Raw genomic sequence first — 17,020 nt, 5'->3', positions numbered from 1 at the left:
GCAATGCAGCGTCTCCAACTCCCGAAGCCTTTTGGGAGCCTTTCCAAAAGGATACCATGGTCACTTTTAGCTTATGATGTGTTAAAGTTTTATTTATGGTACTTTTAATCTGTTTTATGCGATTCTTAGGTTTTAGTTGCTGTTTGTTTAAATTGTAAACCACCCTGAGGTTTTATATAGGGCAGTATTATAAAATGCATTAAATAAATAAAAATCTTAATAGAATTCTAGGTAAAAGTTAAATGTGTATTTGCACTGGTTTATTAACTGTGTCACCAAAAGGCCATAAGAGGGAGATATGCACAGTATCGAGAACTGAAGCAAAACAACTAAAAGCATGTATCTGTTTCCTTCTAGTCACAGTATATTTTCTATCAGACTGCTCAACTTGAGTGATGAGAATGTGCCACAGATTCTTGGAGTCTCTGAGTGAGTGTATTCTCACTGCTGCAGTACATATACTGGAATGTGTATTTCTTTGTGATGGTGTTCTAGGAAAATAGCTGAGGAAAACCAAGTATGCTGACTGTAAACTGGTAAAATGTTAAATACTAGCTTTTGAGCTTGGAGCTCTTTTCCTTGGTGCCAGTCAGTATACAGGAACTTTATGTACACTTTGCCTCGTGTTTCTCTCTCTCTCTCTCTCTCTCTCTCTCTCTCTCTCTCTCTCTCTCTCTCTCTCTCTCTCTCTCATGCCTTTGCTGGTAAGAAGAAGTTTGGCAGACACAATATATTGTTATGAATGTACTCAGGCAAATTAGAGTATTTGATTCTGCACTATGTAGATCCTTCTGCTGTATGTGTATGGGGGGAAGTTGTCTTATTTATAAAGATGAACAGGATAACTCCATATGCTTTGCAACATGCGCACACACGCAATAAAGCTGGATCAGTATCTTGTTTTTCCATTAATGACATCTGTATAAACCTAGCTGCTCATGTAAGTCCTCTTCAGAGCCTCTGCTTTGAGCCTTGCCCCCATTGGAAATATGGTGTGCCCATGTGAGGTAGGGCCCTTTTTGATAGTGGCATCTAGGTTGCTCCCACATATGAGGCCTGTTGGACTCCTTCACTGCTTGGTTTGTGATATGTAGCTTCTACTTTGTCACTTTACCCCTGGTAACTGAGCAAAGAGGCTTTTGAACGTGGTGATGCTCTTTATTAAGCAGAAGGAGAGTAACGGGCCTATCCACCACCAGCACAGTATCTCCCATGAGGTACTGTGCTATCTTGTGTTTCTATCTCGTGTTTCTTTTTAGATTGTGAGGCCGTTGGGGACAGGGGACTATCTTTCTTATTTATTTATTTATTTATTTATTTATTTATTTATTTATTTATTTATGTAAACCGCTTTGGAAACGTTTGTTGAAAAGCAGTATATAAATATTTGTTGTATGGGAACATTTGAAATTAGAGTGTGTATTATTGAATTTATTGTTCATTGATGTCTTTTGTTTGCTGCTTCATTTATGTTTATATTATATGATTTTATTGGTGGTTGTATAGTGAGGCTCCTCTTGGATAGATGCAGAATATAAGTGTTTTTTAAGAAGAAGTTTAATTGGCTGATTTTTTGAATACTGGTCGACTGAAAATTTAACTGAGTGTATCTAAGGTTATACCAACCTGTCTAAGCTTTAACTTCATACATTTATTTGTGCAGACTATCTCTATGTGACCTGGCTGGATCAGAACGATGCAATAAAACGCACTCTTTTGGAGACAGACTTAAAGAAGCAGGCAATATTAATAATTCTCTTCTTATTCTTGGGAAATGCATCGCAGCACTGAAACAGAATCAAAATCCTAAGTAAGTTACAAAAGTGAATTTTGGAACTTATTCTGCTTAAAACAGTTAAGCCCAACATTATGTTGCCCTCTCTTTTCTGAATGGTGAGAAGTCCCAGGGGTGTATAACAAGGATTAGTTTTCTTTGGATAAGAGAACATTGAAGTCATATAGGGGTGTTTGTAATATTTATTTAATTTATAAATATATCAGCAGAACAGGTATAAGCAATCAGATATGCCTGAAACAGTCAGCAAAGCTGCAAACTGTGCATTGGATTTCCAGGGTGTTCTTGAACTCTAATGTACTGCTGCTTCAGCCAATTCACAGTTCCAAACTCAACTTCTTTGTGATTCAGATACAATATTCATACCTTTTCTCTCTCCAAGGTTAAGGCCAGCATATATTCCCTTCAGAGAGAGTAAACTGACCCGTTTATTTCAACCATTCTTCTGTGGTAAAGGCAATGCTTGTATGATTGTCAACATTAACCAATGTGCCTCTATGTATGATGAGACACTACACGTAATGAAATTTTCTGCAGTAGCTAAGCAAGTAAGTAAGATTCTATACCCGCACAATGCTCTAAGTACAGAGTACGTTGCACCATTGTCTTCCGTAGTATATCTTTGGAATTTGGTCAACTATGGTTGCATCCCTTCTGATTCTGCAATTCAACACATGCAAGATTTATCTGTGCGCCTAGACTGTAATCTTAGGACCAGGGCATACATAGCCAAAAAGGCCATTTCCACACACCCCCAACAAGAAGTTATCCTCATTCACAGATTCTTTACAATAAACCTTTTACTCTGATGTAATTTTAATTGCTGTTTAAAGTCAAGTAGTTGTTACCATTTCTAATCTGGTTTAAAATTCATGTCCTGATATGCTGGAGTAAAAGTACACTTGCATGATGTTTCTTTTTGCTAATGGATATTCTTAATTTTCTGCAAGTTCTTGAGGGTCTTTTGTTTTCCTAGCTTGAGGTCATATGTTGCAGTAACTGTCCTCATAAAAAGGAAAATATGGATAAATCTTTCATTTGAATAGAAAAGCCCCCCCTCTTAAAAAAAAAAAAGACTCTTAGATTTTCATTTGGAAAGCAGGTCACTAGTACTGGGTTGTTCTTTTAAAAAATTCTGTAGAAAGTAGAGATTAATTTGCTTTGGAAGATATGACTGACCTATTTTTGTAATAGCACAAAGACTTGATGATATTAGCTTATTCCTCATATTAAAGGCTAGACAGAACATTTGTTCTCCATTTTTGTGTACAAATCAGGGCAGGTGTGGCAGGAGCCACATACCACTTTTTCTCTTAGAACTGGGCACCCAGCCCTTCACAGCTTTGTCTGACTGGGCTAAATCTGCGTTTAAAGAGGGAAGTCTTCTGATGACATTAATTTGTTTTATTTTGCTGCAAACTGCCCAGAGATAGAAGTTTGGTTTGGGGCAGTGTACAATTATCATAGATAAATTAGATCATCTGAAGCAAGACATTTGAGTGTTACTGAATAAGGGAAATTTGCCTTGAAGTAAACTTGGTGCATCCTATTTGAACTACCAATGTGCTTTGTGAACAAATGTTGAATGCACATAGAACAGACTTTGTTAAAATTTGGCAGTAGAACTGTTACTCCCTTAAATGAACAATAATTTCAGTTGAAGAGTACAGTTTTACTGCCTAATTTTCATTGCATGTTTGTGGTGTGTGTGGTTTTCATTTTGCTTTTAATTTTATGTTTCTGTTCTGTTTGTGAGCTACTTAGAGAACTGTTATGGAGTAGCCAATAAATGAAGTTGTTGTTCGTTCAAAATTCCTGTTGTACCATTTTGCCCTACTAGGGCTAAGCTAAAATAGATAGAGGTTACTTACCTTTCCTTTTAATTTAAGCCATTATGGTTATACTTTCTCCCTCCAGGTTATTCAAACATTTCAGCCCCAAATCTTTGATTATTTCCCAAAAAAATATATTGGAAGGGGAAATAGGCCCACAGTGCATTTTGATGACACATCTGCTGAAGAAATTGCAGAGGTTTCACACATCTCCTCTGAAGAAGAGGAAATGGATGTTGCCGTTATGAGCCATGAGGTAATTTAAAACTGTAAAGCATACCTGTTGTGCTCTATTTCTGATCAGTTTACCTTAGTCATAAAGGCAGAAGAATAAGTCGAAAGAATCTCTAGACATTGTTGTTGTGCAAAAAGCACATTAATGTACTACATTTCTTGCCTTTCTCAACTCTTTGAGCTCAAATGGTTATTTTATTCATGGTCAAATGCATCTCTCAAGAACAGTAGGCAGAAGGTTGTCCTGGCATAGCTGAGAATTGGATGTGAGGCTTCCAATAACTGCTGAAGGAGGTGGCCTCGCTGGTGTGTGTACCCGACGACAGTGTTCTTCTCACTGTTAACAAGGTGGTGCTCAAGTGCCCACTTCTTTAAAAGCTACTGGCTGGTTGTTCTCTCTGGTACCTTGAGTGCTAATGAGCCCTGAGCATTAATGGGACCTGCCTACTGACATAGAAAAGCTTTATGCATGAGCTGAATGAAATAGATGGCTGCTTAAAATGGCGCCTATTGTGTGGTGCATTGTGGTCCAGATGTCACTGTTACATAAGATATCTGATCTAACTGCCTACTTGCCCCTTTATTTGAGATTTCACATTGTGATGAATAGGGCTAGGTGGCACTCGTCTCTTTAAAGGTGCTTGTGATGGCTATGACATCTGGCTATGTTCTTTTCAGAAACACCCCCACCCTGCCAGATCTACTACCTGGCAAATGGGTTTAAAATACATAAAACTTCAGGTCAGGAAGAAACACTATCCCACAGACACATTTGAATTTCACAGACTAACATACTGAAGACAATTTCTCAAAGCAATCCCATTGAAATTAAAAGGAAAAATAGGCAATGAGACTACTCTGAGTAATTTTCCTTTAAGTCCACCACAATTCTTAACATGAGTAATAGACCTTCTAAGAACTTCCTCCTAAACCTGACATCTTGCTGCTGCTAAAGTGTCTCCACTAAATGTGTTTCATTATGGAATAGGCTTTGGTGGTTGACCAGGTGGTTCACCTGGGTGTTTTCCAGACTAGACCCTACAACGGGGTCAGGACGTATCTAGGAAGTGTGCTTCCACACTTCCTGCATCATGACACCGCAGTCCCTACGCGGACAACAGGGTACCATTGACATTTCCAATGCCTTGTTTCGAATTTAATTGCTGCAATATAGAGCTAGGATGTAGTATATCTGGCGTTAAAAACTTGCTGATTTTTCGGGTTGTTAGTTGCTGCGAGACTGCCCTCCCTACTGTTTACATTTTGAATGTGACTTGCCTGAATGGAGGCATTTTGTTGCTGCTGAGCAGCTAGTCTGGAAAGTGCCCCGGTCCTGATCTTAGAACTTGTGTGACTTATCAGCAACAGGTGCTGTCTCCACAGCTGTTTACTTTATCCAAGCACTGAAGTGGAGGGGAAGAAAGAGTCATTAGTAGGTTAGTTTAAGGATTTGAAGTTTTGATAAATTTAGGCTGCAATTCTAAACACACAAGGGAATAAGCCTCATTGCATATAGTAGGGGAGTGATCTCCATAGCATATAATGGAACTTAATTCTGAGTAAATGTGCATAGAATAGAAGAGTGTAACCTTATTTACACTTACTTGGAAGTAAGTCCCATTGGGCTCATTGGGACTTAGTTGGACAGAAACATGCATGAGATCAGATTATAAATTGTTAATCACATTTAAATCCTGTTTCCTCCAGTTATTTCAATTGCGGCCCTCTTGTTTAATGCCCTGTTGTTAGAGGATAATCTAACATAATAGAGGATAATCTGTATTGTCAAGTAGATGTATTTTTATTTCTATTGCTCTTAGTACTGATACCTGCCTCAGTCTGTCAGCAAACAAGAGAATTGAGGCTTTTTCTGTGAAGCAGGTTTTTTTCACAAATGTGAGATGCTGTGACAACCTCCAGTGCTGGCCTCTAATGAACAGCAATTTATAGTAGCCAGCAGTGGGGTATCGACTCTTCCTCATTCTTAGTTTGACTCCTCAGCTTACAAATAAAATAATTGCAGGATCTCCTGAAAACTACCGAGATCCTAAAGGAAAAGCTGGTTGCAGAAAGACGAAACAAACTACTGCTTGAGGTGCATATACGTAAAGAGATGGCCGAAGCAATGTTTCAGCAGCTGATGGAAACAGAAGAGGCCTGGAGGTAAGCCTTCGAGTAGGGCATGCCAACCTTTGGTCCCCCAGATGTTGCTGGACTACAACTGCCATCACTCCCAGCCACAATGACCTTTGACCGTTGTGGCTGAGGATGATGGGAGTTGTAGTCAAGCAACATCTGGGCTACCCAAGGTTGGCAACCCCTGCTTTAGAGCTTTGTAGTGCCAAGGAAAATAAGGGCTGTGTGGGCAGACCAGTTCGAGTTATCTCTTGATAATGAATAGTCAGTTCTAAAGTGATGCATCCAGTTATGAACTTGTACAAAGATGCTGAATGGGGCAGGCCATTGGGCTGACGTGATCTTTATTTTGTGTTGCATCCCAGACTGTTTCAAAATATTTGGCTAGAAACTTGCCTTGCTGTTTTCAACATCATATTCTAGCCTTCTAAGCAATACTTTAAATGTGTTCTATTAATCTGCAAGTCTCTTAAAATTTTATGCTATCTTAAACATAACTTTAACATAATAAAATACAACCTTCCTAGGGGGGAAAGAAAGGGAATTGCAGGGAGGGACCCCTCTTCTAAGGATATATCTTTTGTCTTCAAGCATAAACAATTCATGAAAATTTGACCAAAATTCTTCTTCATCAGTTTTCTGGGCAAGGGGGGCAGTTCAGATGCTGACAAGGTACACATGTCAGTTATACAAAACTGCAGTTCAGGAGTAAATTTATCCTTCCAGTGGTGTATTATAATCCTTTTGGCAGCTCCCCCAAGCATGAAGAATCTACATAGGAAGCCATATACTGAGTCAGACCATCGGTCTCTCTAGCTTAGTGTTGTCTGCACAGACTGGCAGCGGCTTCTCCAAGGTTGCAGGCAGGAATCTCAGCCCTATCTTGGAGATGCCAGAGAGGGAACTTGGAACCTAGATACTCCATCCCCTAAGGGCAGTGATTCTCAAACTTGGGTCCTCAGGTGTTATTGGACTTCAACTCCCATAATCCCCAACCAAAGGCCACTGAGGCTGGGGATTATGGGAGCTGAAGTCCAATAACACCTGAGGACCCAAGTTTGAGAATCCCTGCCTAAGGGGAATATCCTACAGTGCTCACATGTAGTCTCTCATTCAAATGCAACCAGGCTGGACTTCCTTAGCAAAGGGGACAAGTCATGCTTGCTACCACAAGACCAGCTCTCCTCTTGATGGATTGCTAGATTCCATGTTGCTAGATTTCATATGCTGGGGAAGTACTCGAACAACATATGAGCGTCCTTGACAGGCAATGACTGCTGCAATGTTATAGTAACCACCTTATGACCTTCAAGCAAAAATGGCACAATAACTGGACAGAACCAAATATGTGTAAGTGTATCCTCATAGAGATTACACGTCTAACATCTCGAAGTCTGTGATCAGCCCTTGTTAAACATTCTCTGAGGTCTCCAGTAAACATAGAATAAAGGTTCATGCTATATTAGCCTCATTTTAAAATCCAAAGAGACATGTTTCACTGCTTTCAAAGCAACCCACAATTGATTTAATAAGACAGGGTATTCAAGACCATTATTCCAAAGATCTCAGATATAATCTATCAATTTTATCAATAACTTTAAGCTTCTGATAGTGTACACGGTTACAGGCTTAGGTGCATCCAATAAAAATGTTCCAGATCTAATAACAGAAATGGAGTTTCAGAAGCTGCAATCGCATCAGGACCAAAAAGCTGTGATAGCAAATATTTTAGCTGAATAAACTGCCAGCTAACGTTTAAAGGTAAATCAAACTTGGCTTCCAAAGTCTCAAAAGATGTAAAAATGGCTTAAGAAGAGATCAATTGATCAAGTGTAATGACGTTGTGGGAGGCTCAATTAGCCCAATAAAAAGATTTACAAGCCATTTTCAAACAGGTATTCTCCCACAATGTAAGCTTTTCATGTTGAAAGGGATCATAACCATGTCTAGAACCCAAAGTTCTTCATATATGCCTCTTCTCTTCCCTTAAAAAAGTTATATATATAATTGCCATCCTTGATTATGCTATATGCACTGTTGTAACCCTATTATAATAAAATTAAAACACAAACATTTTATGCTGTCTCACTACCGTGGGTGTAATACCCTACTATAATTGTGTGGATCCAGAAGCCCCTTTTCTCCAATGCTGTGGAATGCCAAGTAAGGAGTATACCCTCATTTTAATTCTAGGATCCTCCATAATCAGCCATCCGTTTTTGCTATAGTAACAGGATGTCCAAGATATGATAACTTAATCCTGTAATTTAAATTCCAGATTTAGTTGCTGTAGCCCAAATGAAGATCTGAGCAGATCCTATTCAGATTTACTTGGAAGTAAGGGCTGTCATGGTTGGGCCATCATGGTTCTGCTGAGGTCATGCTCCCCATCATGGGACCTGCTGTTGACAATTGCTGGGACCTAGTGCTGCTGCTTACTGTTGCTAACACTTTTCACTCTTGATCTGAGGTGGTGAGGAAGTGAAAAACAGTGGTGGAGGGTAGGGAGGAGGACCAGCTGTTGCCATCTGTCTACTCGCCAGCTTTATGCCAAGCAAGTAGATATTGGCAGTGGTGAAGGGCAGCCCAGTAAGGGTGTTTTTGCCCCAATATATTCAAGAACTCTTCGAGTAAGTGTTCTTAGGATTATACATGTAAACATTTAATTCAGCACTCATATCCTGTGACTTTAGAAGATTTGTGTTTCTGAAGATTGTGGCTTTTTGTGTTTGACTATATTACCCCTTTTCAGTTTTTCTTCCAGGTAATTAATTTGAAAGTACAAGAAGTCCTGAATTATTATTTTTTTTAATATGAAACTTTAATAAGATTATGTGGGTTTATTATTTCAGTGCTTTCAGGCCCAATTTCTTCTTAGAGCTTCTGATACAACAGTCTACAATACATGCACATTTCATGCAAATTCCTCCAACGAAATTCCTTCTGTGTCATTTCACATTCTTTCTGTGTGGTGCACACTGCAATCCTATTCTTGTTTGCTTGCGAGCTGCAGCTTACTCTGCGGCAAATGTGTATAGGATTGCAGCTTAATTTAAGTATGGGTGCAAAACAACTGTGGCTAGTGACTACACACTTAAGTGTGCTATAACCTGACTGGGTGACTCTCACTGTTAATCCTATCCAGTAAGCGCTTAGAAGACATAAAAGAACATTATGAAGAAAAACTGGAGAGTAAATTTGAGATGTACAAGGAAGCTATAAAGAAGCATGCGTATATGTGTGCGATGGAACAAATTGAAGAGCATTATGTTTCAATAGAAGAGTTCATTGCTGAACAAGCAAAAGTTGAGGTACATCTTGCCTTACAGCTGTTACCCTAGTCCATTGCAAATATTGGCATTCCTCAGAAGCATATACAAGCATTCTATTAAAAGATGAAATTGGGGTGGAGAGTAGTTACCTGTTTTGAATGTGGTCATGTATTTGTTGAAGTAGTTATGCCAGATGATTATGATAATATATCACTTGAGTACATTGTCAGATGCATGAACAGGAGTTGATCAAGAAAGCTTGAGATAAATATGTATTTCTATATAGACAGCTAGTCCAGAAGGAGCATGTGGCATAAAACGTTTCTTTCCACAGCACTTCATTTTGGTGAAGAAATGGGATCTCTGTCTATTTGTCTGTCTATCTAATTCTCTTATGCATACCTGTCACTAATCCCATGCATGGCAGATTTCACGAGTGAGGGGAGGGGGAGAGGAAAGCGACAGTGGGAAAGATAAGGCGAACAGACATGTGCCCATTCCAGGAAAGAAAGCGGCGGCCAGGCCGGTGAGAGAGAAAGAGGGAGGGGGCAGGGAACGAGGGAGAACTAGAGGTGCAGACGCTCTTTGCCTGGGCCAGCTAGTTTATTTTTATTTATCTATGTAAACTGCTTTGGGAATCTTTGTATATAAATATTTATTTATTATGTTTCTATACCACCCCATCCATACAAAGGCTTTGGATGGATTTGTCGTCATCGTCAAGAAAATAATAGGCGTTAAAGACAATTGAACGGATGGCTACATAGTTGACCTGCTGTGTATTTTTCTTTGCTAATATAGATTTTTCTTGGGCAGGAGGGGAGGAATAGCTAACTACTCTATTAGTGGTTTCAACCTACCTCACAGGGTTGTTGTGAGGATAAACATAACCATGTATACCACTCTGAGCTCCTCGAAGGAAAAGTGGGATATAAATGTAAAAATCAAATCATCATCAGAACCAAAATGGCTTTCAGTACAGTCAAATAATATACCATTGTATAAAAGAAACTATTATTTCTCAGGACAGAGATATGAAAATATTACAGCTGAAACTAAAACTTGGAGAACAAGAATCCTTATTTTCAGAAAGTCCCACATCAGATACTACAGAAGGTGGAATTAATCCAGGTAAGAAACTATTCTACATTCCTGAACTTAACTATTACCTAGAATACAGTATGAATATTCTTAAACTTGTTTGTTGCACACAGATGACAAATCCAAGATGATGCAGAGAGCTTCATACCTTTTGCAGAGACAATGTGAAGAAAAAGATGAGGTAGCTTCTTCACTATTATCAAATAATGCTTGGAGTTAAAAATGAAGCATAAATGTCACTTAAATTGTAAGATTAGATCTTTAAGGATTCTGGTATGTCAAGTGTATGGTAGCCAGGTGAAAGCTGGAGCTGGGTTGTATAAAGGATCAACACAAGATTAATTAAAAGCAGTATATATGCAGTAGCCTCTGTGTTGGATGTGAACTATCCAACACAGTCCAACTACATGTCCCTATGTGTAGGACTACAACAACCATTATCCCTGACTATGGGCCATTATGGCAGGAGATGATGGGAGTTTAGTCCAACAGCTGCTGGAGGGTCAGAATTGTTCAGCCCTGGACAAGAGTATCTCTTACTACCAATGTCTCACTGTGCCCTGTACTGTTTGTTTGTAATATGGCTTTGTACAGATTGGATCAGGGAGGGTAAAATATTTAAAATCTGAAATTTAATGCAACAACGGGTCATATATATATTAGTAGCAATCTCAAGTTTTCAAACGATCTGTTAGTGGGGGTGGGGGGAAGTGGGGAAAGAAATATATGGGATTGGAATATGTTAAGTTGCATGTTGGAATGTTTATGCAAATGCATATTTGCATAAATATACCTGTTTTATCTTGCAAGTTCAAGAAGCCACATGCTAAAAATACTGTGTGTGTGTGTGTGTATAGAAGGCTGATGCTTAACTTGCCAGAGTGGGCTTTTAGGTCCAGGCTCCAAAATTACCTAGGTGTACCTCTGCTTCCCAAATACTTCCTAAGAGATAACAGAAGTGTAGTCAGTTGAAGATTGCAGTCGATGATGATGATGATAAAGCTCCATTCTCCCTTAATGTGCAGAAGCATTTGATTGTAGTAATGAATTCGTCTTGCAGTTAATAAAATCACTGAAGTTGAAAATACAGAAATTAAATGAAATGTTGCAAGATGCCAAGGAGATTTGTAGAAAAACAGCTGAAGAGAATAATAGACTGAAGCAGATGGTCATGTTTAAGGTTGGTTATGATTGTATTTAACATTATCTGTATGGCTGTTTTGTGGTTCTGTATGTGACTGGACTGAGCTTCTTAGTAATACTATTATGCATGAAATAGTGTTATGCTTGAAATGGACTACATATTAACCTGACTAGCTTGGCAGAATAGAATTTCCCCCCAAAAAAATCAGATCTCTGTGCTCTTGATTCTATTCAAATCTATTTGTGTGTCTTAATATGTACGTTTAGTGGGTTTAAAAAAAAATCCTGATTCTGCTTTTTATTTTGGAAGGTGCCTATGAAAAATATGGGATGTTATCATATAAATTGCACTATATTTGAAGCTATTCTAGCATAAATTGTAAGTATAGTATTTACATACGATTATATTTCTTTTCCTTCATATTCAAGCAACAGGGAGATCATCTTGTCTGTAGAATCTGTGATTCTCTGCTGGTGTAGGAGGTCACCCATTGTGGGTTATCCCCACCCACTTGCTCCAGAAGGCAGGACCATGTAAATCAAGAGATCTTTAAGAGGCCCCTTGTGGGTGGATCCCTTCAGTTCTTGTCCTGCTTTCACTCCAGATAGCCACTTCTTGCCTTATCTTTTATTACTGTTCATGCCTATTGTTTTTGTGAATTCTTTAACTCCTGCATCTTACCTTTTCTTCAGATTCTTGTTCTCCTAGTATTAAAAAAAAGATTAATTCTTTTTCTTCCCATCTCTTTTACCATTCTTTTCATGGTGTCTGTTCAAAGGAAGGTAAATGTGCAAGCATGGGATTGAGAACTGTTTCTCGCCCAAAAGCAAGCAGAGGCCTGAAAAGGCCTCACAGGCCTCTTCCTCAGCCGCCATCACTAGGGGCAGCAAGGAAGACTCATCTCATCTCAGCTGGGCTTCTCCTCAAGCCTCCAACCTGGGAGAGCGTCCTAGCCCCAGTTTCAGTCGTTCTTAAAGCCACCACAGTCCGGTGGCACACAAACAGGAACAGGCTGCCGCATTGCACTTCTTGGCTCAGTCTGAGTGCCCAGCTGCTTTTAAATAAGCACCATGCCCGCCATTAGCAGTGGAACTCACTCATTGCTCCCAGCTGGCTCGCCTTAACCATTACAGGTGTCAGATTGATCAGGCTCTTCACCAGTACTTCTCTCTCCCAGCAATTTGCAGTAGCACTCCTTGGAGGAGGAAGACACGCACAATCCTGCTTCCCCAGACAAGGACTATCGGAGCATGTGGGAGGAGAGCGAGGAGGATGACCAGGAATCTGTGGCAGGCCTGCAGCTGGTGAGACCAGTCCTGCCTCAGGGTGGATTGGGCCCCTTATCCAATACTCCAAATCTCTCCCACCCCCAACACACACACACACACACACACACACACACACACACACACACACACACACACACCATTTTCAGCCCATCCCAGGGGCGGAAAGGATTTATTTTCAAATCCAACACCATGCCCAGTCCTTCCTAATCAGCCTACTGGTCAGAATAACCAAATCAATTGGCAGACTTTGATACAAAAATTATCCAACAGTCTATCAGAGACTCAAAAGTCAAGAAAATCTCACCATGAAAGGAAAAGATCCAGGACGAGTCATCCTGTGTCACCATCTTCATATTCATCTTCTTCTTCGGAGAAATCTCTGTCTTGGGGGGTGGGAGAAGCATAAGACTCCTAGGAAAATTAAGCAGAGGGTTTCTCCTCATAAGCATTTGTCAGAGCAATTGGCGGGGGAATCCCCAGATCCCCACATTCCCCTGGGATCTCCAGATCAAGATCCCTTGTCCCCAGATATACAGCATGGTTCATCAGATTCTGAGGAAGGGGAGATATCTGATGAGGCTTCCTCATCTATCCCAAATAAGCAGTGTCTTTTTCTTCAGGAGGATTTTCAGCCCATGCTATCTCAGGCCATTAAGGTCTTGGATCTGAAGGATACCTCTGTAGCTACCCAGGATGCCCAATCTAGGGACTCCCTAGTCCTTCTAAATCTAAGGCTCCTCAGACCAATTTTCATGTGCCAGAGGGTTTTGTAGAAACAATTAAACAAGAGTGATAGAACCCCTCATCAAATAAACGGCCCAGTCAGATAAATAATTGTTACAGTTTTTCAAAGGAGATTTTGGACATCTTAAAGATGCCCTTCACCAGTGCTCCAGTTGTGGCTCTCTTCATTGGAATGATAGTTCCAAAAGACAGGAGTTCCACAGAAAGAAAGGTAGAATCCTCTTTACGTTGTGCCCATGAATCCTCAGCCTTTTCTATGAGTGCAGATACCATCGCGTCTCTCATCACGCCTCTAAATTCTGGATTGATGAGTTGTTAAATCATCACCAATATGCCTTATTAGTCTACAGACCATAATATGATCTATCTATTTAATTCTCTACGGCATACTCGTGGCTAATCCTGTGTGTGGCAGCTCTCGTGAGAGTTCACAAGAAGCACCTGATTGGGCAATGGGGATTCCATATGCAGATGGGGGGAGGAGCCTGTGAGAGCAGAAGCACCATGGTGATTGGGCAGTGGGGATTCTATATGCAGATAGGGAGGAGGAGCTTGTGGTGGTTAAGGTCAGTTGGAATGCAGCTGTTACTGGTCAAAAGATGTTCTTGATTGTAGAGGAGAGGGATAGACAGACAGACAGACATCTTGGTGGAGGTTACAAATAAACTTAAAGCCCTTCCCCTCTTCTCATGAGAGAGCGTATAAAAGGCTTTCTCGGAAATTCTCTCAACCATTTAGTGCCTTCTGTCCCTCTTTCTGCGACAGAGATTCCCCACTGGCTCAACATTCCTCCTGGAACAGACCCTCCAATTTGGGGAGGCAGACCTCACATCTAATGCCCAGGAATTCCTTTTCCTCTAGTAGTGTGCACGGATCGGTTCGGAGGCCATTCTACTGGCCTCCGAACCGGTCTGGACAAGGGGTGGTTTTGGTTCGGGAGGGTTAGGGTGGGGGGTTCCATTAAGGGCGGGGGGGGGCTTTACTCACCCCTCCTGCGCTTTGCTGCTTTGGCGCCATAATTAGTTTAAAAAATGCGCCGCAGAATTGCTCGCCGCCCGCTCACCGCTCCGGGGCTCCTTCTTGTCTTCAAAATCGGGCGGCAGGATACTTCCCTGCCGCCCCCGAAGCCCCCTCAAGCCATTTTAGCTCTTTAAATCTCGCCCTGGACCGAGTGCTATAGCGCTCGGGCGGGCGGCGGGGAGATGTCCGTCCGTCCGTCCGCCCCCTTCCCTGCCTTCTGCGAAGTGCAGGGAGCCTTCTGCGCGCGCGCGCAGAAGCTTTGGTCTTTTAGTTAGTCTGTCCCATTCTGCTGCCCATTCTACTAATGCACTGCTAGAGGAGATCTGTAGAACAGTTACGCGGAAGTCTCCCTCAATGTTTTCTATACATTATAAGTTGGACACTTCCATTTCAGCTAGGGCTGCCTCTGGCTGAAGAGTGCTCCAGCATGTTCTCCCACCTCAATAGTTTCCTTATGTTTCCCACCCAGAGTTGTAAGCTGTGGTATTTCCCACAATGGGTGACCTCCTACACCAGCAAAGAATGGAACATTGGTACTCACTGTGAAGGTTTCTTCTTGCTGGTGTAATGGAGGTCTCCCATGCCCACCCATGGATCGTAGAGGATCTCTTGCAGTGTATGTTTTCCCCATTTATTGTTAGCCAGGTTATTAAACTTGTTTTTCCCCAGCCTCCTGGCCTCAGGCTTATGGCCTGTACACCACTGTGGTTTTTCATGTTCCCTCTAGCTTTCTCATCGTCGGTTCTATTTTTGTGTTGCTATCTTTGCTGAAGCTGTTCAACTGAATTGAAGGGATCTGCCCACAAGGGGCCTCTTAAAGATCTCTTCATTTACATCGTCCTGTCTTGTGGGTGGGGATAAGCCACAATGGGTGACCTCCATTACACCAGCAAGAAGAAACCTTCATGGTAAGTACCAATATTCTATTTTCATTAGGGTCTCTGTGTTTCATGTATGTTAGGAAACATTCTGACTATTCAGCTGAGATGATGAGCTTCAGAAGATGTCATGGAAGTAAGAACAGAAAATACCCCTAACCATCCTACTCTTACCCTGGTGGCGCAGTGGTAAAACTGCCGCCCTGTAACCAGAAGGTTATAATTTTGATCCTGACCAGGGGCTCAAGGTTGACAGCCTTCCATCCTTCCGAGGTCGGTAAAATGAGTACCCAGAATGTTGGGGGCAATATGCTAAAATCATTGTAAACTGCTTAGAGAGCTCCGGCTATAGAGCGGTATATAAATGTAAGTGCTATTGCTATTGCTATTTTTATGTATCTCTGCTTTCATAGGAACAAGAAGTTGGAGACCTTCAAAACTGGGTGAAACGTGTTCATGAGCTTGAAGCCACCATCTCTCTTCTCCAAGCACAACTAGATGAAAGGAAAAAGGTCCTAAGCACAAAGGATTTTAAGCTCCAAAAATCTAAGAAAGGCTTCTTTGCAAATCTGAAATATACTATAGCAGAAGTTCCAAAAGCTTCCAGAGACAAAGACTCAGCAAAACTTGATGAGTCTCTTACAGCTTCACCGAAACTAACGCCAGGACCACGTAAAGTAAAAGAATAAGTTGAAGCTTTTTAGTTGTGTTAATTGCAGCTATTGAGTTAGTCAATACATGATATTGGTGACTTATCATAGTAGAAAAATCACTGAGAAGACAGATGAACATCTCGCTTGAAGGGAAAGAACTTGATGTTGTTTCTTCAACAATGTAGTGCAGCCTTGTTTATTTTAACTCGTGGGTTAGTCAGCAGCAAATGCTCTGGCTTTTAGTTCCAGATAATATCTGTATCAAGAATACCAGAACAGTTTCATGCACTGTCACTTAATTGTCTTTCTTTCTTGAACTACTAGGCCAAACTCCAGAACTCTTTTCACTGTTTAAAGACATGAAGCTAATGTTCAGGCCTTCATAACTTGCTTCACAAGTTGCAAAAATGAGAAGCTGCTAAGTGTTTTGGCTAAGTTGTTTTCCTTGTGTGAAGGAATTGGATATAAATATGTAAGCTCACTATTTTATACACTTGATAATAAACATAGTTTCCAGTAATTCCAGGCCTAGGAGCAAGTTTTGATCTCCATCCCAATAATCACCCTAGTAAGTACCTTGCTTTCTGCAAAATAACTATCATGTGTGCACAAGGAGAAAGGGGGGGGGATTTACTACCCCCACTATTTTCACCACCCCCACAAGTTGCCTATATTATTTAGCTTTTCACTCTTTGCTTCCTTTTGAAGCATCATGGTTAGTACAGCTACACCAATGGAAAAGCAAAAAACATGGAAACAATTATACTATAATTAGAGCTCAGTAAAATTTCTCTGTGGTGGCTTAAACCAGTACTCCTTTGTAGTGTTTTGCAGTAGAGCCATGGTAGTTGGCTTCAGTTTGCCTTAACTCCTCTAAGAGTGGATGTGGAGCTAGATTTGGAAAGAAAGCAGGATTTAAAAC

General features: G+C 40.8%; 1 protein-coding gene across 4 annotated transcripts in view; it reads left to right on the top strand.

The window, feature by feature from the left end:
• The window catches only part of LOC128321979 (kinesin-like protein KIF20A), a 36,800-nt gene extending 20,182 nt beyond the window's left edge, over positions 1-16,618 (top strand). For all 4 annotated transcript variants that reach the window (XM_053242596.1, XM_053242595.1, XM_053242594.1 and 1 more), the window contains 10 exons: positions 358-429; positions 1,664-1,810; positions 2,178-2,343; positions 3,713-3,883; positions 5,885-6,024; positions 9,143-9,308; positions 10,295-10,400; positions 10,484-10,551; positions 11,431-11,550; positions 15,859-16,618. In XM_053242596.1, coding sequence (XP_053098571.1) covers positions 358-429; positions 1,664-1,810; positions 2,178-2,343; positions 3,713-3,883; positions 5,885-6,024; positions 9,143-9,308; positions 10,295-10,400; positions 10,484-10,551; positions 11,431-11,550; positions 15,859-16,134 — 1,432 coding nt within the window. In that variant the 3' untranslated portion in view covers positions 16,135-16,618. The remainder of the gene's footprint in view (positions 1-357; positions 430-1,663; positions 1,811-2,177; positions 2,344-3,712; positions 3,884-5,884; positions 6,025-9,142; positions 9,309-10,294; positions 10,401-10,483; positions 10,552-11,430; positions 11,551-15,858) is intronic.
• Positions 16,619-17,020: the final 402 nt, after the last annotated feature.

This window comes from Hemicordylus capensis, chromosome 4 (genome assembly GCF_027244095.1).
Source record: "Hemicordylus capensis ecotype Gifberg chromosome 4, rHemCap1.1.pri, whole genome shotgun sequence".
NCBI classification, from domain to species: Eukaryota; Metazoa; Chordata; class Lepidosauria; order Squamata; family Cordylidae; genus Hemicordylus; species Hemicordylus capensis.
Note: the sequence above shows the minus strand (reverse complement) of the source record. Positions and strands in the feature narration are given on the sequence as shown.